This window comes from Dipodomys spectabilis, unplaced genomic scaffold, assembly GCF_019054845.1.
Source record: "Dipodomys spectabilis isolate Male_0828 unplaced genomic scaffold, ASM1905484v1 ptg000002l, whole genome shotgun sequence".
Lineage (NCBI taxonomy): Eukaryota > Metazoa > Chordata > Mammalia > Rodentia > Heteromyidae > Dipodomys > Dipodomys spectabilis.
The window spans coordinates 45,420,093-45,446,241 of NW_024870679.1; the positions used below are offsets into that span (position 1 = coordinate 45,420,093).

The 26,149-nt window shown below is 51.5% G+C and overlaps 1 protein-coding gene across 2 annotated transcripts; it reads right to left on the reverse strand.

Annotated features, from left to right (window-relative positions):
• Positions 1–167: 167 nt before the first annotated feature.
• Positions 168–22,071, reverse strand: Rspo1 (R-spondin 1). Of its 2 annotated transcripts, none has more exons than XM_042681706.1 (6): positions 22,018–22,071; positions 15,616–16,008; positions 6,036–6,227; positions 3,271–3,420; positions 1,775–1,963; positions 168–882 (listed from the first exon to the last, which is right to left on the reverse strand). In XM_042681706.1, the coding sequence occupies exons 2-6, from the start codon at positions 15,707–15,709 to the stop codon at positions 719–721; spliced, it is 789 nt and encodes a 262-aa protein (XP_042537640.1). In that variant the 5' UTR covers positions 15,710–16,008; positions 22,018–22,071; the 3' UTR covers positions 168–718. The 2 variants fall into 2 exon arrangements, with proteins under 2 accessions (XP_042537640.1, XP_042537631.1); XM_042681697.1 differs by lacking the exon at positions 22,018–22,071 and adding an exon at positions 21,149–21,187.
• Positions 22,072–26,149: the final 4,078 nt, after the last annotated feature.

Genomic DNA, 26,149 nt, shown 5'->3' on the forward strand with positions numbered 1-26,149 from the left:
GCACTCTACCACTTGGGTTATACTTCCTCCACTTCTGGCTGTTTAGAGTTTAATTGGACTTTCCTGCTGGGCTGGAATTATAAACCTTAGATCTCAACCTCCATAGTAGCTAGCATTCAACTCTTGTCACTTCTTACTCCAAGGAAAAGAATGATACCTGTGACTACTGAGGCTGTGGGTTTTTTTTCTTTTCTTTTTAATTTGAAATAAACTTTAAGCAGTTTTCTGAGTCAGGTCAGGCCTGATGATGTGTCATGGATGTGTAACAATTCTCTCCAATGATCAAGTCACAACGCTGGGCATGCTGCACTGGGGTAGGAGAAAGGCCACGCTTCTGAAGTCCTGGAGCTTTGGCTCTTGTCTGCCACACTCAGTAGATACAATCTCAGCAGTTCTTCCAGAAAGTTCCACTCTGTAACATTGAGATTTGAGTGCTGGGAAATATTCTGTTATGTCCACTGGAACCATAATAAATCAAGTGAGTATGTATGTATGCATGGATGTGTCTCCTGGTGGTGGTGTGTGTGTATATGTGTGTGCGTGCGCAAGTGCACTCACAATGCATGTACACACACACATTTGGGTATCATTGTGTGTGTGTATGTATGCGTGGATAGAGTGTATATGTATGAGCTGCTCTGACACTCCAGTTCTGGAAAGCGTTCATGATGCAGAGCAGAGCTGGGCTCTTCTGCATGGGCCAGGCTGGACACGGTGCCTAGGTGGGCCCTGCAGATGTGGGTGATCCTGCCGTCCCTGGTTGTGGCTGTGGCTTCCCCTTGCGTCTCCGAGAACCCAGGCCTGCCTTCTTGTTCTCCTTCCTGGCCAGGTTTCTGTTGGCATTCTCCCTCCGGCCCTGGCCTCCCTTCCTCCTCTCTTGCCCTGCAACAGTACCAACAGCAAGAAGAATCAACAAAACAATGAACAGAGATGCTGTATCTCCACAACCTCCTCCTACTGAGATATAGCCAGGAGCTGGGCATGGAGGCCGTGGGGAGGTGGCCAGCAGCAGCTTTGGAGGACCCTAAGCCTGAGTCCTGAGAGAAGGTTTCAAGAATCTTTTCACTTCTTCCTCCTCAGTTTATGCCACACTGCCTCCTTCTCCTCATTCTTTTTTTGGTCCATCTTGGGGCTTGAACAGCCTAGGTGCTGTTCCTGAGCTATTTTGGTCCAGGCTAGTGTTCTACCACTTTGAGCCACAGTTCTATTTCTAGTTTTCTGGTGGTTAATTGGAGATAAGAGTCTCACAGACTTTATTGCCCGGGTTGGCTTCAAACCGAGATCCTCAGATCTCAGCCTCCTGAGTAGCTAGGATTACAGGCAGGAGTCACCAGTGTCCAGGCTTCTTCCTCATTCTTTTTCAGACCTTAGATTCCCTAAGAGCCAAGAGCACTTTCCAGTGTAGCTCACAAGACAGGTATGATGGTCCCCACCCCATCCCCCACTGGCCACCTCTGGGCGCAGATAAGGAGCAGCAGGCCTCTTCACAGATGCTTGAATCCCTATTTGTCTCTGGGGCTGAGCCCATCCCCATCTGACGGAGGGCCCTGGCAGTGTGAATAGCACCCAGACATGGGAAAAGTACAGCAATGGTGGCCAAAGAAGCTGCCAACTCCTGCCACACTGCATCCTGGGTGCACTGCTCTCAGGCCGCACCACCCCCCCCCAGGTTTGACAGCATGGGACTAAGTGGAGCTCTGTCTATTTGACCTTGCCTTGGGCAAGGGGCAAGACAAAAGCAACTGGGCTCAGGGGGGCAGAGGCTGCAGCTCACCCTCAGGACACGGCGTCCTCCGCACTGTGCACCTGCGCGTCTCCTTGGTGTCAGAGCAGGTGGCGTGGTCCCCACCAGGAGCGTGGAGTACCCTGCGCGTCCGCTCCTCAGAGCCCTTCCGGAAACCACAGAGCTTCTTCTTCTTGGAGCAGGGCCCCCATGGGGACCACTCGCTCATTTCACATTGTGCTGGCACAAAGAGAGGGAGAAGGGAAGTAGAAATATGAGGGGGCTCTCCTGGCCTAGAGTCCCCCAGGTAGCCTCACGTATTTGCTCACTGTCTGGGCCTTAGACTAGAAAATTCTTTTGGTGCTGGTCCTGGGGCTTGAAATTAGGACCTGGGTGCTGTCCCTGAGTTTGTTTGTTTCCTTCCTTCCTTCCTTCCTTCCTTCCTTCCTTCCTTCCTTCTTTCTCTTCCTTCCTTCCTTCCTTCCTTCCTTCCTTCCTTCCTTCCTTCCTTCCTTCCTTCCTTCCTTCTTTCTTTCTTTCTTTTTTTGTTGCTCATGGGGCTTGAACTCTGGGCGTGGGCACTGTTCCTCAGCTTTTTAGCGCAAGCTCTTAGCCTTGAGCTACCACTTGAGCCACAGTACCACTTCCAGTTTTCTGATAGTCTATTGGAGGTAAGAATCTCATGGGATGGGGCTGGGAAGGTGGCTCAGTGGTAGAGTGCTTGCCTTGCATGTATGAGGTCCTGGGTTCAATTCCTCAGCACCACATAAGCAGAAAAAGCTGGAAGTGGTACTGTGCTCAAGTGGTAGAGTGCTAGCCTTGCACTGAAGAGCTGAGGAACAGCGCCCAGGCCCAGAGTCCAAGTCCCTCCACTGACAAAAAAAAAAAAAAAAAGAATCCATGGGAGCTGGACGCTGGTGGCTCACGCCTGTAATCCTAGCTACTCAGGAGGCTGAAAGCTGAGGATCACGATTCAAAGCTAGCCTGGGCAGAAAAGTCCGTGAGACCCTGATCTCCAATAAACCACTAGAAAACCAGAAGTGGCACTGTGGCTCAAGAGGTAGAGCGTTTGCCTTAGGTGAAGAGTGCAGGGACAGCACCCAGGCCCAGAGTTCAAGCCCTATGACCAACATGGGCTGGCTTTGAACTACAATCCTCATATCTCAGGCTTCTGAGTAACTAGTATTACAGGCATGAGCCACTAATGCCTAGCTTGTCCCTAAGTTTCTTTTTGCTCAAGGCTAGCACTCTACCACTTGAACCATAGCTCTAATTCTGAGTGGGCTTTGAGAGTTAATTGGAGATAAGTCTCATGGATTTTTCTGCCTGGGCTGGCTTTGAGCCATAATCCCCAGATCTCAGCCTGCTGAGTAGCTAGGATTACAGGTATGGGCCACTGATGCCTGGCTTCAGGTTGGAACCTCTCTAACCTGGAAGGCCCAAAGCCTTAGAAAAATCCCAGGGGGTATGCATGTAATGAGAAGCTTTCTCTATAAAGTGCCCTACTCATCCCTCTGCCCTCTACATGTGCACCCCATGGTGCTTACCAGGACTGCTGCACTCCAGGGTGCCATTGGCTGGGGTGGAGCCCTCGGGACAGGAAGGATAGCAGCGGCCCTTGTGCAAGTACAGGCCTTCCTGGCACTTGGTACAGAAGTTGTGGCTGAAGCAGGCCTCGCAGTGCTCGATCTTGCATTCTGAGGAACAGGACTAGACTTGGGTCTGGCCCAGTTCAGGGTGGCCATGACCTCTTATCCCCAGCCCCAATGCCCACTCATCCACCAGATCTTGACCCAGAGGATTTGTTGTTGTTATTGTTGTTGTCAGTTGTGGGGCTTGAACTCAGGACCTGGGTGCTGTCCCTGAGCTATTTTGCTCAAGGCTAGAGTTCTACTACCTGAGCCATAGCTCTACTTCCAGTTTTCTGGTGGTCAATTGGAGATAGGAGCCTCAGGCTTTCTTGGCTTTGAACCATGATCCTCAGATCTCAGCCTCCTGAGTAGCTAGGATTACAGGAGTGAGTCACCAGCGTCCAGCTTGATCCAAAGCTTTGACTACTGGAGTCTTCAGAGAAGAGAAAAGGGTAGGGGCAAGCAGGTGAAGGGGCTGCTCTTGAGGGCTATCTGGGAATCTTGCTACCACCAGCTAATACAAACCCAAATCCAGTCCCAGGCTCAGGGACTCAAGGTGAGGCCCAACTGAGACAGTTTCAGTGCGTGCGTGCGTGCGTGCGTGCGTGCGTGCGCTCTGGGTTTGGGGTAGGAGAGCAGAATTTCAGCATATCACAGCATCCCAGGGCCCCTAACCACAGAAGAACTGAGTCTCCAGAAAGCAGCACCTTTCCCCTAGTGCTGAGCGTCTACCACAACCCAGTTCTCATTCCCTTCCTGCCTAGGGCAGAAAGAAGCTGTTTGGAGGAGCGAGAGCAAACCTAGGGCAAATTCCTCTCCCAGTTCAAGGCTGAGTTCCAGGAACCCCCTTGGTTGGACTCTCAGGTTCCTCCCTGCCTCCCTCCTGCCAGTTCCCTCCTTTGGGGGAGCTGGGCTATGCAGGGCTTGGCTGAGCACGGACAGGCCTTCTACCATCTCTCGCTTCCCAGAGTGCAGGCAAAGCTGGTAACTCCCAGTCTTTGGCACCTCAAGCCCAGGCTGTCAGGCTCTCAGGCACGGGCACAGCCAAGAACCCTTTTCCTCCAACACCCTTAAGACCAAAAGGGCAACTCCTAGGTTTACCTCTATCGTCTCAACTCTGATCCTCCCCTTCCCTGCAGTCTAATCTCAGCCTTATGATGTTTTCTGATTTCTGACTGGGCTTGGTTGCCAGTAAAATAAAAACCAAAATAATAACAGCAACTACCATTTACTGAGTGTCAGCCACTAAGAGCTTTATAGGTGTGCTCTCACAGCGTTCTCCCTAGTGAGAGGAACTCATATTCCCATTTTGGAGATGGGTGTTGAGAGGCTGAGACCACCTCTGGGTGATACAATGGGCTAGTAGTAGCCAAGTTGGGATCAGAGCCCAGTCAGCAAAGTTTAGCTCCACCGATTCCTCTCTGGGCTTCTTCCTCCAAAGGTCGTGGTGAGGCCCCACTGGCCCGAGATTTGCCAGGGTTTCATATACCCCCAAGCACTGAGCGGCTGGAGGGGCGCTGACACCAGTCACCTGGGTGAGATCATGGTATGTCTCCAGGCATGGCGCAGAGACACAGTTACAGAGGACAGGGCAGCATGTGCCTTGGGGTCTATAGAACTATAATGGAGTGGAAAGCAGAGCCTGAAGACTGGGGGTAGAGGTGGGGTGGGGAGAGTGTTCCTACCCAGATTTGGACTTCCGTGGATCTGATAGAGGGCTTCTGGGAGAAGTGAGTGGGATGGAGTGAGTTGGGGGCATCTCAGAAGCACCTTTGTGGCTGCAGTGCAGAGGGAGGGTTGAGGAACCACATCAGGGCTGGAGGACAGGTGGCCAGGCTACTGCCTTGGTCCAGCTGGGAGGTGTCAGAGGCCTGGGTAAGACAATGGCTATGAGGATGGAAGGGAAGTGGAGCAGCCAGGATTTGGTTTTGGCTGGGTGGGCGAAAGGAGCATGGTACCTATGAGAGGTTGGCAATCAGGTCTGTAGCTTGAGTGACAAGTTGGGACACTGGAGTCACCCATGGGACTAGAAGCATGTGTACGTCCAGCAGGAAGAGATGGAATTCCAGTTTGGATACAATTGGAAGCAGGGGGAGGGTTGTCCCAGGAGCTATCTGGCCAACAGTACAATATTTGAATCAAGAACTTTGTCTCAAATGGACTATACAACTTGTGGATAGGATGGGAGGTCAAAACTGGGAGAGAGTAAGGGAAGTGGTGACACTGTCCAGAAAGAAATGTACTCATGGGCTGGGTGCCAGTGGCTCACGCCTTTAATTCCTAGCTACTCAGAGAGTAAGATCTGAGGATCATGGTTTAAAGCCAGCCCAGGCAGGAAAGTCCATGAGACTCTTATCTCCAACAAACCATCAGAAAACCCGAAGTGGCACTGTAGCTCAAAGTGGTAAAGCACTAGGCTTGAGTGAAAGAGCTCAGGGATAGAGCCTAGGCCCCAAGATCAAGTCCCAGCAATGACACCGAACACCCCCCTCAAAAAAGAAATGTACTCATTACCTGACTTATATAACTGTAACCATTCTGTACATTTTCTTAACATTAAAAACAAAAAAAGAACTTCATGTCTATCCTCACTGGCCACCAACAGTTCACAGCACTCCCGCTGTGTACTGTACCACCTCCACCCCCATTTGGCACCCTTCTCTAGCCCTGCCCACACTCACTGATGCACTTGTTCATGTCGGGGTTGCGGGCATCGAAGTATCCAGGGGGACAGGACGGCAAGCAGACGCCCACCTGGCGGATGTCGTTCCTCTCCAGCAGGATGAAGAGCTTGGGCGAGCACTTGAGGCAGCCGTTGACCTCGGAGCAGAGCTCACAGCCTTTGGTACAGGCCTGGCTTCCCTCTGCACTGACTGCAGGTACAACATGGGTGAGGAGGTAGCTGCAGGGGAGGGCCCTCTCCCCAGGCTCCACAAGAAGGGAGGTTTCATTGTTTTATTTTTTTTAATTTTTTTTGGTCCAGTTGTGGGGCCTGAACTCTGGGACTGGGCGCTGTCCCTCAGCTCTTCAGCTCAAGGCTAGCGCTCTACCACATGAGCCACAGTGCCACTTCCGGCTTTTTTCTTATGTGGTGCTGAGGAATCAAACCCAGGGCCTCATGCATGCAAGGCAAGCACTCTACCACTGAGCCACCTTCCCAGCCCAGGGGGGTTTCATTGTATAGAGGGTATGTGTGCGGGTCAGGCTGGCATCTCTCAGGGATGGATGAAAGGAGTGTGTGTGTGTACTAGGGCTTGAACTTAGGGCCTGGGCACTATCCCTTAGCTTTTTCACTCAATGCTTCAGCAGAGCAGACTCAAGCTCAGGCTGCAGATCTCACTGGACCTGGAGCCAAGCTCCCTGTCTGTAAGTCTGAGTACAATAATGCATCACCTGTGTCCCTTTCTACTCAGAAAGAAGGAGGCGAAGATGTATCCCCTAGATGGCTGACTGGAGGCGTGAATGCTCCGGGGCTGACTTCTGATTCCAGAGCAGAAGAGGAAGCATTAAGGAAAGCAGTTGAGACAAGAGAGTAACAAGCAATCACAATCAGTAATAATCATAATAACGCAGCTTAGTTCTAAGTACTAGCATTAGTATCCTATTCTGTGGCAAGGATTGTCAGACAAGTAATCAATCGTCTCATCTTTTCAATAAGCCACAGCTAAGGCTATTGCTATTCATATTGATATCCTCATTTGTCAAAATGAGGAGATTCAAGTACTCTACCATGATTTCTTAGTTGCTGTGTTTCAGACACAGGGAACACAGAACATAAAAGGTAGATGTAGCTAGGGGCTGATGTCTCTTCTTTAACTGTAGCTACTCAGGAGGCTTACATCTGGAGGATCATAATCCTTGAAGCCAGTAGAATAGTCCGAGAACTCCATCGCTAAATAACGAGCAAAAAGCCAGGTTGGAGGCATGGCCCAAGTGGTAAAGCACCAGTCTAATCAGCATGAGGTCTGAGTTCAAACTCCAGAATCTCCAAAGAAGATGCTGAATCCCAATTATTGAGTTTTCTCTAAACCCATTGTGGAATTGAATGCTGGCTTCTGCTGCAGTGTCGATGACTGGAGTGAGCCAGGTGGCTTTTGGAAGCTCTCTGTGGCTATGCTGCTGTAGCTGACCCCTCTTTACCATTTTGGTGAAGGACAGATTTGCAAAGGCCTTTGAAGAACTCCTGTGCCTATTGCCAGTTACCTGGCACATCATCAATGCTGTTGTCGGCACTGACAGGCAAAATGTGGTGCACTCTGGGCTCTGAAATTAGTTAAGCATGATTGGAGGTTGGAGTGGGTGGCTAGACAGAAGCTGGGGAGGGAAGAAGGAACTGGGATAAGAAAAAGGATTGCTTGCCTTCCAGGGAAGTCTCCAGCCCACAGAAAGGAGTTGAGACATGGGTAGAAATGGGTTATAAGGATAGCAAAGGGGGATCAGAAAATTCCCAGGTAGGAACTCAGTGGAATGTGGGTGTGGTGGTGGTCATCCATAATTTGCAGCATTTGGGAGCTGGGGAGGAAATCACAGGGGAGAGAGAGAGAGAGAGAGAGAGAGAGTGAGAGTGAGTGTGTGTGTGTGTGTGTGTGTGTGTGTGTGTGTGTGTGTGTGTGTGTGTGTGTGTGTGTGTGTGTGTGTGTGTCTCCATACTGGGGCTTGAACTCAGGGCCTAGGCACTACCCCTTAGATTTTTCATTCAAGGCTGGCATTCTACCACTTGAACCACTTCTGGTTTCACAGTTCCACTTCTGGCTTTTTAGTGGTTAATTGGAGACAAGAGTCTCACAGACTTTCTTGTTCAGGCTGGCTTCAAACTGAGATTCTCTGATCTTAACCTATTAAGTAGACTACAAGAATGAGACATCATGGGGCTGGGAAGGTGGCTCAGTGGTAGAGCGCTTGCCCTGCATGCCTGAGGCCCTGGGTTCGATTCCTCAGCACCACATAAGCAAAAAGAAAAAGCCAGAAGTGGCGCTGTGGCTCAAGTGGTAGAGTGCTAGCTTTGAGCTGAAGAGCTGAGGGACAGCGCCCAGGCCCAGAGTTCAAGCCCCACGACCAGACCCCCCCCCCAAAAAAAAAGAATGAGACATCAGCACCCTGCTTTTATCTTTCTTTGCTTTGTTTTTGAGACCATGTCTCACTATAGTTGGCCTCAACTTGAGATCTCTTATATAACTGTAACTACTCTATATATTATCTTTATAATAACAACTAAAAAAATAAATTGAAAAACTTGAGATCTTCCTGCCTCAGTCTCAGCCTGTTAATGAGATTACATCATCATACTTGGTTTAGGATTGTCAATCCCAGGCCAGCCTTGGAAAATCTTGTCTCAATAAAACATAAGACAGGGTTAGAGGTATAGCTCAATTGGTAGAACACCTGGCTAGCAAGTGTGAAATTCTGTGTTTGAACCTCAGTACTGACTCTCTGCTCCAAGAAGGGGTCGGGGGTAGAGGGGGTGGGAAACAACTCCCAGGGAGAATAACTGGATCTGAAATAAGAGGAGGGAAGATATTCACAGGTAGAATCCACAAGATTAGGCAATGTGTCAGGTATAGCGGTGAGCGTCAGAGCAAAGCACAAGTCAAGGTGACCTTGAGACACTGGACCTGTACAATATGGCAGCTCTCACCCCTCGCTGATGTAGGGACCCCACAGGAAGAGTGGTCTTGAGTGGGGAGGGGATAATATGCTGACTGTGAGGTTCCTGTGTCTCTCAGAATGTTGAACACAGAAACGATCTTGTTGGAGCCAGACATGAAATCAGCCATCTAAAGCAAGTGAGTCCTCAAGATGGTGGAGAGAATGGGTACCAAGGGTAGGAGAGACAAGGCCAGAGAAAGAGGGGCCAACTAAGAGTGAGAGGGGAGGCCATGGAAAAGTATATCACCTCATGGAAGCCAGGAGATGGAAGAGTGTGGTCTCCACATTCCAGATGCTCTGGGATGTCCAGTAAGGAATGGGGAGCACACAGGTGGGCCACCCTGATGGGGCAGTTTCAGTGGCGTGATAGGTCATGGAAGGGGTGGGCAGGCAGTGGCTGAAGAGGAAAAAAGGAAGGGAGGGAGTAGAGAGAAGAAGTAGTGCCATCTTCTTCAAGAAGTTGGCTGTGGAGCAGACAACTTGGGGGATAGTTGGGGTGCATGATTGCTGCTGGCTGGATTCCTGGGAGCCGATGAGCAATGGCAAAATAAAACTGTGCAGTGAGGGGAGGCTCAGGATGAGCCTCAGTGACATGCAATTGGGCAGAGAAGCAGAAGAAGAGGGTTCTTGGAAAGGAAACTCAGGGAGGGAACACGGAGAGTGGGGATAGAAAAGAGAAGTTCTTCAGGGACCAGAGCTAGAGGAAGCCAAGGCTGGTGAGCCTCAAAGCAGCTGAATGATCCTAAGAAGGGCAGCTTGAATGGAGTAGATGAGAGCCAAACAAACCCCAGTGAGCTGAGGACTGGATGAAGATGGGTGTAGAATATGATCCCAAGACCCAGAGGCAGGTACGCTGATGGAATGAAGACAGGAGGAAATAAGATCAAAAGATACAGGTCAGGTCAGGTGCTGGCAGCTCATGCCTGTAATCCTGCTACTAAGAAGGCTGAGATATCAGGATCACAGTTTGAAGCCAGTCCAGGTAGAAATGTCTAGGAGAGGGGCTGGGAAGGTGGCTCAGGGGTAGAGTGCTTGCTTTGCATGCATGAGGCCCTGGGTTCGATTCCTCAGCACCACATAAGCAGAAAAAGCCAGAACTGGCGTTGTGGCTCCAGTGGTAGAGCATTAGCCTTGAGCTGAAGAGCTGAGGGACAGCACCCAGACCCAGAGTTCAGGCCCCATGACCGGCAAAAAAAAAGAAATGTCTAGGAGACTCTTATCTTCAATTAACAAACAAACAAGCTGGAAGTGCAGCTGTGGCTCAAGTGGTAGAGTGCTACACTTGAGCCAAAAGCTTAGGGACAGCACCCAGGCCCTGAGTTCAAGCCCCAGGACTCCTTGCATGCATGTATACATACACACATACACACAGGACTTGGAAATGGGACTCAGAGATGGTCAGGGGCTGGTTCAATGGGTAAAAAGATGTTTATAGCAGGGCACAGGTGGCTCCCGCCTATAATCCTAGCTACTCAGGAGGCTGAGATCTGAGGATCATGGTTCAAAGCCAGCCCAGCAGGAAAGTCCATGAGATTCTTATCTCCACCCTTAATCACCAGAAAACTGGAAGTGTTACTGTGGCTCTCGTGGTAGAGTACTTGCCTTAAACTGAAGAGCTGAGGGACAGCGCCCAGGCCGAGGTCAAGCCCCATGACAAAAAACAAACAAAAGATGTTTATAGATAGACTGGTGGTTCATGCCTGTAATCCTAGCTACTCAGGAGGCTGAGAGCTGAGTATCGCAGTTCAAAGCTAGACTAGACAGGAAAGTCCATGTGACTTATCTCCAATAAACTACTCTAAAAAAGCTGGAAGTGGTGCTGTGGCTCAAGTGGTAGAGCGTTATTCTTGAGCCCAGAGAGGCTCAGGGACAGAGCCCAGGGTCTGAGTTCAAGCCTTAGGACTGGCAAAAAAGGAGGGGGAGGGAATATTTCTCAAAGAGAAATGAAGCCAAAGGATGCCCTCAGCTTGAGGATACAGGGAGTCACAGAAAAGGAGCTATGAAGGTGAGGATGGGGCTTACCTTGAGTGGAAGGCCCAAGGTGCTGAGTATTTGGATTCAGAGGGGAAACCTGAGACTCATTCTTTCCCCTGTACACCTGACAGTTGCCCAGATCTGGGAGGAGCTGGCCCCACCAGCGCTAGGGAGGCAGGGCTGGCTGCACAGTGTGATGTGTGGCTCCAGAGGAATGGCCCAGGTGGCCAGGGAAAGTGACAAGCCACAGGAGAGGAACCGCTGTGCAAAGACCCTTGGGTACTGGAGGCCGTGATATGACCACAGAGTAGAACACAGGACCCTGTTCCATTGACAAGAAGAAGGAGCACAGAAGGCTCTTTCCTGCTGCTTTAATGATGGGTAGCTACAGGCTAGGGATGTAATCAGGTGCCCATAGCCTGGTTAAGAGGCTGGGTGGGCTCAGCGAGGAGGAAGGGCAGAGAGGGCATGGAGGGCTGGAAGGTGGCTCAGTGGTAGAGTGCTTGCTTTGCATGCATGGGGCCCTGGGTTCAATTCCTTAGCACCCCATAAACAGAAAAAGCCGGAAGTGGTGCTGTGGCTCAAGTGGTATAGGGCTAGCCTTGAGCTGAAGAGCTGAGGGACAGCGCCCAGACCCAGAGTTCACACCTACAACCGACAAAAACAAAACAAAACAAAAAACGAGAGGGCATGGAGCCTCCTTCCTGACTTTGTGTATAGCGTGGCCTTTCCAGTCCACCCAACCAGCTCTTTCTTGGCTGCCAAGCTCTTTGTTTCCCAGCTCCCTGCTCTAAGCAGGCTGGGTCTCCCTGTGCCCTCCCACTCTGGCCTCCCTCAACCTGGTGCACACCTTTGTCCAGATGCTATCGCTATAATGAGCTTTGCCCAGGGTGGCTGAGCTAAGCAACCCTATAGGAAGAATGACTTCTGGATCACAGTCCCTCCTCCTCAAAGTCCTCACTTCTTCCAACTCCCAACTCATCCATCAGCTCTGGGCATTTCTCTATTACCAAAAATAAAAACTCCAATGGAGCCAGGTGCTGGTGGCTCACGTCTATAACCCTACCTACTCAGGAGGATAAGTTCTGAGAATTGTGGTTCAAAGCCAACTCTGGGCTGGAAAGTCTGTGAGACTTTTTTTTTTGGTCAGTCATGAGGCTTGAATTCTGGGCCTGGGCATTGTCCCTCGGCTCTACAGCTCAAGGCTAGTACTCTACCACTTGAGCCACAGTGCCACGTCCAGCTTTTTCTATTTATGTGGTGTTGAGGAATCAAACCCAGGGCCTCATATATGCAAGGTAAGCACTCTACCACTAAGTCACCTTCCCAGCCCCAAGAGACTTTTATTTTTAATTAATCACAAAAAAAGCTGGAAGTGGTACAGTGGCTCAAGTGGTAGAGTACTAGCAAAAAGGAGCTCAGGGACAGTGCTCAGGCCTAGAGTTCAAGCCCCAGGACAAGCCCTCCCTCAAAAAAAAAAAAGAGAAAAAAATGGATGGGCATCATAACCCTGTCCAAAACCATCAATGGCTGTCTATTATCTACAAGAAAGACCCAGCTCCTTGTGGGTCTGAAAAAATTCTATGAGTAATTTTCTTCCTATTTCACCCCTCAACCTTATTCCTCAGCAATATCTGTTTTTGTTCTCTGCACACATCACACTTCATCCAAGTAGAAACTTCTCTTTTTCTTGTGGCCATACTGATATTTGAATTTAGAACTTCATACTTGGCAAACACTCTATCACATAGACCACACCCCTCAGTCTAGATTCTAGCTTTACAACTGTGGTTTTTATAACAAGGATGGCCTAACAGCATACACCCTCATGTCTGCCCAGCCTTTATTCATCCTGGACACTCACTGTACCCCTGTGTTTCCCCCTCTCCCCAACCTAAACTTTCACCATCACCATACCACTGGGTATGGCTATGGGCAAAGTGGGCACATCAAAATGCTACATTACAGTTAGAAACTGGGTAACTCACACTTGTAATCCTAGCTACTCAGGAAGCTGAGGTGTAAGGATAGTGGTTCAGAAACAGTGTGAGAAGGAAAGCCCATGAAACGCATCTCCAATTTACTATCAATCAAAAAGCTGGAAGTGGAACTGTGGCTCAAGTGGTAGAGTGCCAGCCTTGAGTTAAAAAGCTAAGGGACAGTACCCAAGCCCTAGGTTTAAGCCCCAGTACCAGCACATAAAAACAAAAAAAGTTACATTACATGGCCACTGCAGGCCGTACTGATGCCCAGTCCATGACTTTGTTAGTTCAACTTACTTGAACCCAGGGCTGATGGCTCCTGGTTCAGCTGCTGTATGTGTTCCTATACACGTGAGCAAAGGTGGAAACACTTGTGTATATTGTATAACTTGGACTTTCTCTCTCTCTCACTTGCTCGATCACTTGTTTGCTCTATCCCAATCTCTAACTCGTTTGCTCTCCCTCACTCTCTCTCTCAAACAGAGGAGACTGATTACAAATCACTAAACTACATCTGGCCTGTATAGTCTAAAACGCTGTCCGGAACAGAGAAGGGAGGAAAATCAAGGCCTTGCTGCTGAATGAACCTAACCGTCTCTAATTGTTTGTTAAGCCAGGGATTTTCAGCTTCACCAATTCTCTGAGCTTCTCTCCTGGGCTGAGTTCTGGCCTTGGCTACTCCCAGAAAGACCCAATAAAACTCTACTGCTTTTCATCCTTCCCTGGCCCAAGTCAGTCTGCAGGGAAAAGAGAAGCAAGAGGGAGTTGGGCGAGACTTCAGGAAGACTTCCTGTCTGCTGGCACAACTTTTCTTTATGGGGGAAATGTTGAAAGAGAGCCTAGGGGGGAGTCCAGAGGGCTCCACCCCACTCCCCAGCAGGGGCTGCTCACAATCATGGCCACTCCCATAACATAAATGGCTAGCTACCATCATTGAAAATACAGAGCACCAGGGACTGGGAAGGTGGCTCAGTGGTAGAGCGCTTGCCTTGCATGCCTGAGGCCCTGGGTTCGATTCCTCAGCACCACATACGCAGAAAGAAAAAAGCCAGAAGTGGCGTTCTGGCTCAAGTGGTAGAGCGCTAGCCTTGAGCTGAAGAGCTGAGGGACAGCGCCCAGGCCCAGAGTTCAGGCTCCAGGACCAGACCCCCCCTCCCCCCCCCCAAAAAAAAGAAACTACTGAGCACAAGGAATGTCTGAGATTAGGGGGAAAGGGAGGGAGGGGCAGATAGCAGGTTAATCTTGAACTTTACCAAGCTCTGTGCTTAAGAAAACTATGAGCCAGGTGCTAATAGCTTATGCCTGTAATCCTAGCTACTCGGGAAGCTGTGAGGATCCTGGTTTGAAGGCAGCCTGAGCAGACAAATCTGATAAGACTCTTACCTCCAATTAAGCACAAAGTGGAGGCATGGGTCAAGAAGCCGAGCACCAGCCTTGAGTGGAAAAGCTACTCAAGGAGAGTATAAATTCAAGTCCCTGTACTAGTACAGCACATGCACACATGCACCTGAATATGCACACATACTCACACACATACATGGAAACACAACACACACACACACACACACACACACACACACACACGAATAAAAAGAACATTGGGCTCACAGACTTCAAGAGACCTAGGCTGCAATACTCACTGGGTGTCCCTTGGCCTATACCTTCCCTGTTCTTAGCATCTATACAAGAATGTGTGTATGTGTGCGCGCACGTGCGCACGCGCACACCTGTGCATGCACTCACGCACATATGCCCATACACAAGCCATTTCTGGGGCTTGAACTCAGGGCCTGAGCACTGTCCCTTAATTTTACACTCAAGGCTGGTGTTTTACCACATGAGCCACAGCGCCACTTCTGGTTTTTTACTGGTTAATTGGAGTTAGGAGTCTCATGGATTTTCTTGCCTGGGCTGGCTTTGAGCCATGATTCTTATATCTCAGCCTCCTGAGTAGCTAGGATTACAGGCATGAGACACCATTGCCGGACTTGATTTTCTTTTAAAACCTTTCTTCCAACCCACTATCTTATATGGAAGGTCATTTTGAAAGCAGAGGAACATGAAGCTGCCTGGCTTGGAGGGTAGGAAGGCTGGACTTCCCTGCTTGCCTTACCATCATGCTTACCACAGTTCCTTGAATCCCACTGGCCTGGTTAAAAGCCAGGGGATGGGAGAATCTCCTGGCCTTACAACCCCTGCTATTCCTGTCCATGATCTGCCAGGGAAACCCTGGTGCCCACTCCCTAGATGTGCTGGATTCCTGCCCCCACGGGATCACACTTCAGCCACCACAAAAAGAAAGGTGCCCTGAACGTCTGGGTGGGTGAGGAAAGTAGGAAGGAGCATGCTGGAGCAGGGTCGGGAAGCATTGCCATGGATACCACACAAAGCTAGGGATGTAATCCACAAACTAGACCCGCACAAGAGAGCTTAATCCAGGCAGCAGTCCTCAAAGGGGAAGGCAGACAAAAGGAGTCATCCCAGAGTAGGTAATTTCAACAAGTTAATCCACTAGTGGGGTAATCTACCAGCAGAAAGATCTACTATCTACAAAGCATCCATCCCAGAGTGAGCTACCAAGGCCTCTAGTCCTCCCCTCTCCCCCTGGACTCCCCTCCCATGGCATGCTCCTCTCCCCCTCCCCCATGCAGATACTCACTCCGTCTGTGCCTCTTGCCCTTGATTCCCCGGTTGCCAACAGCGAGGTGCACCCAGCTCAGAACCAGGGCCACCACACACAGTCCAAGCCGCATAGTCACTTGCCAGCCCCAGGCCCCTGGCAGGAGGGGTGGTCTCGGCAGGGCTCTGGCTAATGCCTCCGGGGCTGGGGCTGAGGCTGGGGCTGGGGCTGGGTCAGCAGCTGGAGGCCCTGGCCTGGGCCAGAGCCCAAATCCACCATAATCTCAGCTGGGGACAGAGAGGGTGTGGGAAGCTGGGTCCTCCATCAGCTCACACAGAGGTCCTCAGAGAGAGTGGTCCCTGGAGCCACCTTGGAGCGTCACCCGGAGAACCTCCTTGTCACTTCAGCAGAGAAGACCCCCCCAAAGCCAACCTGTCAGGAAGGAGACAGAAGAGTTCATTTACCCTCTCATCTTATACCTTCTACCTCCCCACATGTTTTCCTGCCCAGGAAGTCATGAGAATGTTTGGGCACAACAAGGACCCCCAACCTGTACCTTGGGAAAAGAAATCTCTTCCTCTATTGAGTAGAATTTTCCCAGCCTGCCCTGAGAGCCAGCTATCTGAGCAGCTAGACGATGGTGAGCACCCAAAGCAAACCTGTAGATCACTGGGATTTTCTCCGTCACGGGAACAAGATGACCCCACTCTTGACAAATATTAGCCAGCTCTACTAGAAGTCCTTCTTTAAGTCTACTCTACAGACGTCATGCTACAGTAACAGCCTGTCATTTGAAGAGGAGCTTTCTTTGTCTTTCCATGAGTGACCACCCATCAGCCTTCTCTTCCCAGTGCTGAGTCACCCAGGTGCCTTTCACCTGTCCTGGAGCTGGAGTAGTGGCCCCGGCAAGCTGGCTGACTGTATGGCTTTCCAGGGTTGGCGGGAGAAAAGGAAGTAAGGCTTCCCCAGGCCACAGAAACTCTGACACAGCAGGCTGGGCAAGCCTGGCTTTTGTGAACGGATAAAAGAGGCAGCAATGCCTGCCCTGGCCAGAGATAATCCCCCAGCCCAGAGAGCCAGGGCTCTGGACTAGGGCGGCTGGGGCGATGGGGGCAGGGAGCTGGTCCTGCCCCAGTGGATGTGTCTGGAAAGCTGGACATCTGGGCACTGGAGCCCAATTTGGGAGTGAGGTGCAGACCTCCACTTCCCACTCACAAAGCCACATTCTGATCCACACTCCCGATAACTCTGACCACCCTGACCCATTCTCTGCCCCACACACTCACACTCCAGAGAGACGAGAGATCGCAGTAAGCATTTGGCCTGTAGCACAGGAAGCTCTGTGAATGCCACGAGGAGCATCACCTTCCTGGGCACTGGCTGGTGGCTACCCTGCACGTCTGTCTCTTCATCTATAAAAGGGAGATAACTGGCTTCCTAAATGACACCTCTGAGATGCTAGCATGGAGGTACCCTCTACCCTCCTGCTCCCCAATCCCTCCCTCTCTCAGCCTCCAAGTGCCCAGTCTACCCCCCACCCCCCGGCCTCTCAGAGGAGCCCACCTGCACAGGAGATAAATCATTATCCCCCCCCCCCAGAGGAGTTTGGTGCCTCCCTCTCAGCCTCTCCCACTGGCTTTGAAGGCCAGACACACTCAAGTGGTTAAGCTGCCTGTGAGAAGTGTTTACATGAAGCTGATGGATCCCACCTGGTGCTGTGGCCCGAGCCAGCAGTGATGCCCCCAGCCACCCCCATGCCGCATCAGCTGCCAGCCCCTCCTAGCCCCTTCCAACACTCCTTGTGTGACCTTCCAAAACCTTCCCACCCTCTCCAGCCCTCGTACACACCCCCATCACCCACAGATTGTGGCCGACTTGACCAAGCTGCTATCTTCAGCTCCCATACCGTCTCAGAGGCCGAGAGGCAAAACAAGATGGTTACAGGCATGAATCTGAGAGCTAGACTGCCTGGTTTGGATTGCTGACTCTGCTACTTATTAGCTGTGTTACCTTGGGTTAGTTGCTTAGTTGATCGGAGCTCATTTTCTTATCTGCATGAGGGTTGTTTATAGTTTACATGAGTTAGTATGGCTTATGTGAGTAATAGGTTACATGAGTTAGTATAGCTTAGGTGAGTTAATTATAAGTTACATGAGTTAGCCATGGTGGCTCATGCCTGAAATCATAACTACTTGGAAGGCTAAGATCTGAAGGATTATGGTAGCCAAATCCAAGAGACTGTATCTCCAAATAACCACAGAAAGTCAAGCTGCTAGGTATAACTTAAGTGATACAGCACCAGCTATGAGCAAGAAAGTCAAGTGAATTTGAGGCCCTGGGTACAAGTCCAAGGCAGAAGAGAGAAAAGAGAGAGGAGAGGGGGAAAGAGAGAGATACAATGAAGGAAGGAAGGAGAAAGAAAAGAAAAGAGCAAGCTTAGAACAGTGCTGGCACATAGCAAGGGCTACCTGTTGCATTTCTCATAACAAAAAATTCATTTTGGGCTGGGAATGTGGCTCAGTGGTAGAATGCTTGCCTAGCATGCATGAAGCCCTGGGCTCGATTCCTCAGTATCACATATACAGAAAAAGCTAGAAGTTGTGCTTTGACTAAAGTGGCAGGGTGATAGCCTTGAGCAAAAGAAGCTCAGGAGCCTAGCCCGGTGACTCACATCTGTAATCCTACTCAGAAGGCTGAGATGTGAGGATCATGGTCCAAAGCCAGCCCATACAGGAAAGTCCATGAGACCCTTATCTCCAATTAACCACCAGAAAACTGGAATGGCGCTGTTGCACAAGTGGTAGAGCACTCGTCTTTAGCTGAAGAGATCAGGGACAGTGCCCAGGCCCAGAGTTCAAGACCCGTGACTGACCAAAGAAGAAGAAGCTCAGAAGCTCAGGAACAGTGTTCAGGCTCTGAGTTCAAGCCCCAGGACTGGCAAAAAAAATAAAAATCATTTTGAGTCTAGTATTCCTATAGTCATTCAAAAAGCAATATTATTTTCTGTATCATCTGGATTGAACCTTACTACTGAACCCTGACATGCTATTTCCTTATCTGCATTTCTCTTTGTGGTTGATGGTCCCAGCAACCAGTGATCTCTCTCCATCTGTTTTACTCCTGATGGCAGCACTAGTTGGGGTGGAGTGGGCAGACCTGAAAATACTGCTTCAGCCAAAGGGGGCACTAAACCTAGGTCTGAGACTTCACTCTCACTATCTGTGCATACTCCTGGGGTCCTCAGGGTAGAAAAGGTCTCTCAAGCATCTCTGCGTTCTTTGTGCCCCCCTCATCACCAAGGATTCTTAGCCTCCCCCTCCTCTTTGCCTCCTTCCTAGTCAGACCTTGCCTGCCTGCAATCAGCTTCTAGACCACGTGCATCTGATCAGCAGGAAAACAGTCTCAGCTGGGACACTAGAGGACAATTTTATTGGAGCAGGTGAAACTAGCTAGCTCTTTTCAAGGAACTAATTTCCTTGAAACTCAAAGGAAGCATTTCAAGCACTTTTGGGAGGAAATGCAAATATATACATCATATGTATGTATGTATACACACATATATATGTACATATGCTTATATGCACATGCTGAGGGCATCTGCACTGGCTCCATATGTGTATATATGTGTGTGTATATATATACATGCACACAAACATACATGTGTACAGACTCACAAGCAATAAATAGTAAATTTAGATGTGTTGTGGAAAATGGGAGGGCAAGTGGGCCACCTAAAGGAGCATCTGCTATTCATCTCCAGCTAAAGGTCTACAGGCAAAAGTCACGGCTCAATGCAGGACTTCCTATCTTTTCAGAGTTTGAAAATTCAGGCTCGTATGTGACTTCTGATTGTCAACACTGGACAGGTCTGAGCTAGAAGCCCTCCAGTTCCAAGCTCCAGCGGGCCCAGCATCCTTGTCTCAGAGGCTCCCCATCTATCAAGGAGGCTCTGGCTCCAAACCGACTAGGGCTGGGACAGGAGCTCTGGAGTCCATGGCCTTCTTTTAAATCTCCGGACTCATTTCCATCACCGTTTTCATCCTGATTTCCCTTGGATCAGCAGTTTACTTTGGGGAGGGGGGCGCACTATGCTAGCCAGATGGAAAGGGTAGAGGTGGGGTGAGGAAGAAGGTGGGGAAGGACACTCCTTTCTTCCCAGGTCTCCTCCTCTCACCGGCCGTATTGCAGGCCCCTGTTTGTCCTATCATAACTAGGGAGGTAGTCTTGGTCCCATTCTATGGCCCTGAGAGGTTAAGGGTGTGCGTGGACATGGACCTAATATTAGGCTGGGGAAGCTGAGTGGAGACCATCGCCAGGGCTTGGGGAATGGGCCTGCGCAGGTGGAGACGGGGGAGGAGAAGGAGGCCACCGGGGATGGAAGACCAGAGGATCTAGGTTGGGGAGGAAGGAGGATCTGAAGGCGGGGAGTCGCTGGCCTGACTTTCTCTCCTGCAATACTATCAGGATAAATGGGTACTCTCCGTCAGGGAACGGATACAGACCCAAAAAATGTAAACTATCCAGATAATTTCTCATTAGCCCTCCCCCCCCCCTCCCCGCCCCGCCCCGACCGGCTGCGCGCTGGAGAGTGTGGGCCGCGGCGCAGGCTGGCGGGGCGCGGGCCCAGGACGTGCCTGCCCGATCTGGCGGGATCAGCTTGTCCGCCAGAGCAGAGCCAGGTGTTTGGGCACCCCCTCCCGCCCTCCCTCCCGCTCCCCCAAACCACGGGCCGAGAGAACCGCTCCTCCCCACCACTCCATCTCCGCCCCAGGGCTCACATTCATCTTCCCCTCCCCACTCTCCCCGAGAGGCCCCGACAGGTGCCCCGGGACCGACGAGGACCCGAAGCCGCGTTACCCGCGTTACCACCCCCGCCCCCGCCACCTCCCCGATCCACGCGAGCTCTCCAAAGTCGGAGGTCCGATGGTACCACCACCCCACCCACCCCACCCCGAATTCATCCCTGCTCGGCCAGCGTCCCGGCTGCGCTCAGCGCCCCAAGCCGATCCATCCATCCTTTCTCCCGGAGGAAGTCGCCAACTCGTTGCGCATCCAGGGCCGTGGCGCACACCGCCTGCCACCGCCTGCCACGTCCGGGTTGCGGGACTGGGCTGGGGGAGGGGGTGTCACCCGGGATCTTGGGGGCGGGGATAAGGGGGTCCCTGGATTGCAGAGGCGTGTGATGGGACTGATGGACGGGGGGGGGGGGGCATCCTAGCAATAAGTGAGGGGCTGGGGGGAATTGCCGAGAAGCCGAGGCAGCAATCGGGAGGGGCTAGGAGTCGGGGCGGCAGCATTGGGGGAACGGAGCGGGGTCTTTGCTTGCTGGATGACCAGCGCAGCGGACACCCCTTCTTCTGTCCCCCCCCCACTCCACCCACACCCACCGGAGCTCTCCAAGTTAGACAGGCCAATTTCACAAGTCCCCTCCCCCCCCCCCCCGCCTCCGCCCCCAGAATCCATCGCTGCTCTGCTAGGGTCCGGGGTCCGGGCTTGAGCCCCGACGGGAGGTGCCCCGGGTCCCGGGTGCGGGGCCGCAGGGGAGGACGGAGCGGCGACGAGGGGGACTCACCTCCGCGCAGCCAGCCAGCCGTGGCGGGGCAGGCCCGGGAGGGGCGAGGGCGCGGCCCGCCGTCCCGCCGCAGCACCGTCCGAAGCACCCGCCCGTCCCCCAGTTGCTCAATCTGTGGGGTGGCTCAGGCCCTCCGGGGCCAGCGCCCCACCCGGCGCTTCGGTCCTGGGGGTGGCTCGGGCCGCCTGGTTCCCCGCAGCCCCGGCTCGGACCCCCACCCCGCCCCCGCGTGCCTGGCCGCCGCCCCCCGGCTTCTCCACCCCCGCGCGCGCTCGCGCTCCCCGCGGCTGCTCCTCCGCTCGGCCCGAGCTCCCGGCCCGAGAGGGGCCGGTCGGCGGCTCGCACGAGGGAGGGAATCCCCCCCTCGGCGGTCCCACCCCCGAGCCGGCCCCCCTTCCTGGGATCCGCAAGAAAAAACGGACTGGAGCGCCGGGCCCCGGAGTTCGCAGCCCCCTCCCGCGCGCCCGGCCCGCAGCTGGAGGCTCGGCAGGGGGACAAACCCTCGGCCCCCGGTGTAGGACCCCCGGCCCTGGCCACCGGCCCCCACCCCGCTCCTGCACCCCGGAGGTTTCCAAGCCGCAGCAACTCGGGCACATCTTGGGGTGAGAACAGGGCCCAGGACCCTGGCCAAACCTCAGTTTCCCCAAAGGAAACCTGGAAGACTGACAGGAATAAACTGTTAGCAGAGGCAGGGTCCTGGCTACTCTCCTCCCCTTCGGAGTCAAATCCTTAGTCTTCAAGTCCACAAGACATCCTGAGGCCACCCCACCCCCCCAGGTGATCACAACTCCACTCCCAGGACCTGGGGAGGGGTGGACATGACGCGTAGGCAGCCAGTGTCTGAATTCGTGCTCCATCCGTCCACTTACCAGCGGTGTGGCCAGGCCTAAGATACTTGACCTTTCTGAGCTTCAGGGTTCTGTTTTCAGGGCTCAGTGAAATGAAGGATGCAGGGATTTAATGGCAGGAACTCTATCAGTGTCTGTTGGTGGTGAGCATTTGAAGGGCAGCAGACACCTGCAGTGACCCGGATGATGAAGTCAAGCCTGAACAGACAGGGAGGGAGAGATGCTTCATGGGGTGGCAAACAGCTGTCCTCCAGCCTCACTTCAGATTGGGCAAAGGAAAATGAGCTAAAACTAGTTTGCGGAGTCAAGCTAGAGCAGGAAAGACACATTGACCGTGTGTGTGTGTGTGTGTGTGTGTGTGTGTGTGTGTGGTGGGGGGGGTGAGTAATCAACACAGGCTGTGCAATCTCCTTGGGGTGGGGAGGGGGAGCTGAATATTGAGCCAAGGGCACCGGGTCGTTTAAATGACAGGAGGATGGAAGAAATGGCTCCTGGGGTGTCCCGATGGCCAAGGAACAGAGATGGTAGATAGCCAAGAAAGGGGAGTTGTTGGATCCCAAATGTTCTGTGTCTGGGCTCATACAACCAGAGCGTTGCCAAATTTTCAGGAGACAAATAGCCATTTCTGAGTTGGTCCCTGGGACCCTCCCACACTGTCCGGAGCTCCTCCCCTCTCCCCTTTGCCCTGAGCCTTCCTTGGGTCTAACCAGCCTTGGCTCCACTCAGTGCCTAATCAAACATCCCAAATGCTGAAAACTCAATGTTTATTTTATTTTATTTTTTACACACTTGCATAACTCCCTGAGAAGCCACGCCAGGCATCAGGCTTTTGTTTGGTTTTATTGTGTTGCATTTAGGAAAGAGAATGGAGAGAGGAGAGAAGGGACAAAGGAAAGAGAAGAGAAGAGAAGAGAAGAGAAAACACAAACTACCCAGCTCCAGAAGCTGTCATAAGCCAGGCACTGGGCTCAGATTTCCTGCCTGAGGAAAAGTCTCTGTAGTCAAAAGGCCTTGCTACTAGGCTCAGGAATGAGTGAGAAAGGGGAGAAAGCCACCCAGGTCAGCAAAGATAAGGAATTAGAACCATGTGACCAGAGCTGGTAAATAATAGAACATTGTTGGGACATCTATTATATGCCAAACACTGTACTATGACATATATAATCATTGCTTGACTTTAACTTCTTTCTTTTTCCTTCCATTCCTGTTTCTACCCCCTCCCTAACCCCTTTCACAGCCAGGAAGAAAGCTGAGCCTCGAAGAGAAGTATTGTGCTTTCATCTTTTAGTTTAGGTGCTCTTCCATCTGAGACAGACCCCCAGCCTTCTGTTCTTTAACACACACACATGAAGTTTCATCTGGCCATTTCACAAGTCAGCTTTTGGGCTGGCCTCACAGAGTCCTTTCATCATTCACTGATGGCCTGGCATGGTGTCTTCTGCTGCACTTGACTTGCTGAAGGGCAGGAGCAATATCTGCTTCATCTTCACCACCGCAGCCTATCTGGTGAACAGGCCTCACCTGCATTTGGTGAACTAGACCTGACAGCCAGGATGGCACCCTTGGAAACCCTATAGGCTCACTGGAGTGAAATGAGGGAAGGTAAGTCAATGGAGCTCGGCCACAGCAGTAGTTTCTAGAGACTAGCAAGTATCCCACATTTGGCATGGATTACTGAGCTGCTTAATTCTAATGCTTTCAGCTGTACAAAATAGAAACCAACTCAAAATATCTTAGACAAGAAGGGCTAATACAGGAATGGCCTCTTGAACTCTTTTCCTTAGTAAATATTTTCAGGTCCAAACATGTCAGACCTGGGGATCAAGAATCTCAAGTTTGGGGCTGGGAAGGTGGCTCAGTGGTAGAGCACTTGCCTTGCATGCCTGAGGCCCTGGGTTCGATTTCTCAGCACCACATAAGCAAAAAAAGCTGGAAGTGATGCTGTGGCTCAAGTGGTAGAGTGCTAGCCTTGAGCTGAAAAGCTGAGGGACAGCGCCCAGGCCCAGAGTTCAGGCCCCACGACCAGACCAAAAAAAAAAAGAAGAATCTCAAGTTTGCCAGGTGCCAGAAGCTCATGCCTATAATCCTAGCTACTCAGGAGGCTGAGATCTGAGGATTACAGTTCAAAGCCAGCCCAGGCAGGAAAGTGCTTGAGACTCTTATCTCTAATTAACCACCAGAAACCTGGAAGGGGCACTGTGGCTCCAGTGGTAGAGCACTAGCCTTGAGCTGAAGAGCTCAGGGACGGCAGCCAGGCCGAGTTCAAGCCCCATCTCGACCTGCTTCTCTTGACCTGCTTCTCTCCCCGCTCTCCATTCTTTCCCTCTCAGTCAATGTCCCCACCAGCCACTGAGCCAAATGCTCCAATTATAACCCCAAGATCTCACCCTTGGTTGCTGTCTTGGCTTTTCTCCCACATCTATATATACACCCATTAGCAAATGCTCACTTCCTCCTTCCCCTCTACCACCATCAAAGACCCAGTGCCACCAGCACCAGCGTGAGCCGGGCTCACTTCTAGCTGCTCTCCAGCTTCCCTTCTGCCCCTCACAGCACAGCAGCAGCTAGTGTGCTTTTCAGGAACACAAATCAGATCATAGCACCTGAATTCATTTCCAATGGCTGCTGTAACAGAGTGATCATACAGTTCTATAGCCAGAAAGTCTGAAATGAGTTTTTAGGGAATGATTTCCTCCAAGATGCCTGGGGAGATTCCACCCCCAGAGTTTGTATGTATGTATGTATGTATGTATGTATGTATGTTTTTTTTTGGGGGGGGGTCCAGTCGTGGGGCCTGAACTCAGGGCCTGGGCGCTGTCCCTCAGCTCTTCAGCTCAAGGCTAGCTCTCTACCACTTGAGCCACAGCGCCACTTCCGGCTTTTTTCTTTTTGCTTATGTGGTGCTGAGGAATCGAACCCAGGGCCTCAGGCATGCAAGGCAAGCGCTCTACCACTGAGCCAACTTCCTAGCCCCTGTGTGTATGTATGTATGTCAAATAGGGTCTTGCTGTATAGCCTAGGCTGGCTTCAAGCTTTCATTCCTCCAGCCTCGGTCTCCTGAGTGCTGGGATTCCAGGAATGAACCACCATGCCCAGCTGGGGCAGATTCATTTCCTTGTTTGTTCCACTGTCTAGAGGCCACTTGCATTTCTTGGCTCATGGTGCCTTCCTTGCATCACTTGGCCCTATTTCTGTCATCACTTCTCCTTTAACACTGACCCTCCTGCCTCTGCGCCTCTGTTTTTATAAGAACCCTTCTGGTGATGACATTGGGCCCACCTGGATGATCTAAACTAATCTGCCTAGCTCAAGATCGTTAACAACATCTGCCACCCCCTCTCTCACTGGCTGAGGTAACATGTCCGAGGGTTTCAGGGATTAGGATGGAGACATTTTTTGGAGGGCTGTCTGCCCTCTTTTACTTTCTCCCAGGAGTTCCATTGTACTTGGAGTTAAAGCAAACCCCTCTTCTGAGAGCTCGCCTGTACTTGCCCACCCCACCCACCCTGGCTTTCCCTTGGCAGCACCAGGCCAGATCCTGGTGGGAAGTCTGCAATGTTCTTCTCAATGAGCAGTGTATATGTGGCCTGGTCCTTACAGGTCTCAGGTCAGCTGACACCCCTTAGGGGCCTTATCTTGAGCTGCTCTAGCAGTTCATTTTGTTATTTTTTTCTTTTTCTTTCCTTTTTTTGCTGGTCCTGAGGCTTGAACTCTGGGCCTGGGCACTGTCTCTGAGCTCCTTTTGTTCAAAGCTAGCACTCTACCACCTGAGCCACAGTGCCACTTCCGACTTTTTCTGTGATTTAACTGGAGGTAAGTAACTCATGGACTTTCCTCCCCAGGAAGGCTTCAAACTGTGATCCTCAGATCTCTGCCTCCCAAGTAGGCAGGATTACAGGCGTGAGCCACTGGCACCTGACTTCATTATTTTTTGACTTCATGGCACTTGTATCTGCCTGAAGTCTTCTTGTTTGTTAATTTGTTGTCTTCCTTCCCTTGTAAGAACACAGGCTCCTTCATGGCTGAGAACATGTCTCTACTGAGTCCTCAGAGCTAGGACTCAGTGTGGATTTGTTGAATGTGTCAATGAGCTTCACTTTCTCGTCTTTTCAGTGGGCATAAGGATACCTTCTGTCTCATTAGGACACATTGA

Bases quoted from the DNA above. Each gene is read 5' to 3' on its own strand.
- Rspo1 (XM_042681706.1), bottom strand. From the start codon at position 15,709: ATGCGGCTTGGACTGTGTGTGGTGGCCCTGGTTCTGAGCTGGGTGCAC. The intron at 3,421-6,035 runs GTGAGTGTGGGC...CCTGTTCCTCAG, and splicing joins CGACATGAACAAGTGCATCA to AATGCAAGATCGAGCACTGC. The intron at 883-1,774 runs GTGAGCTGCAGC...GTACTGTTGCAG, and splicing joins GAGGACGCCGTGTCCTGAGG to GGCAAGAGAGGAGGAAGGGA.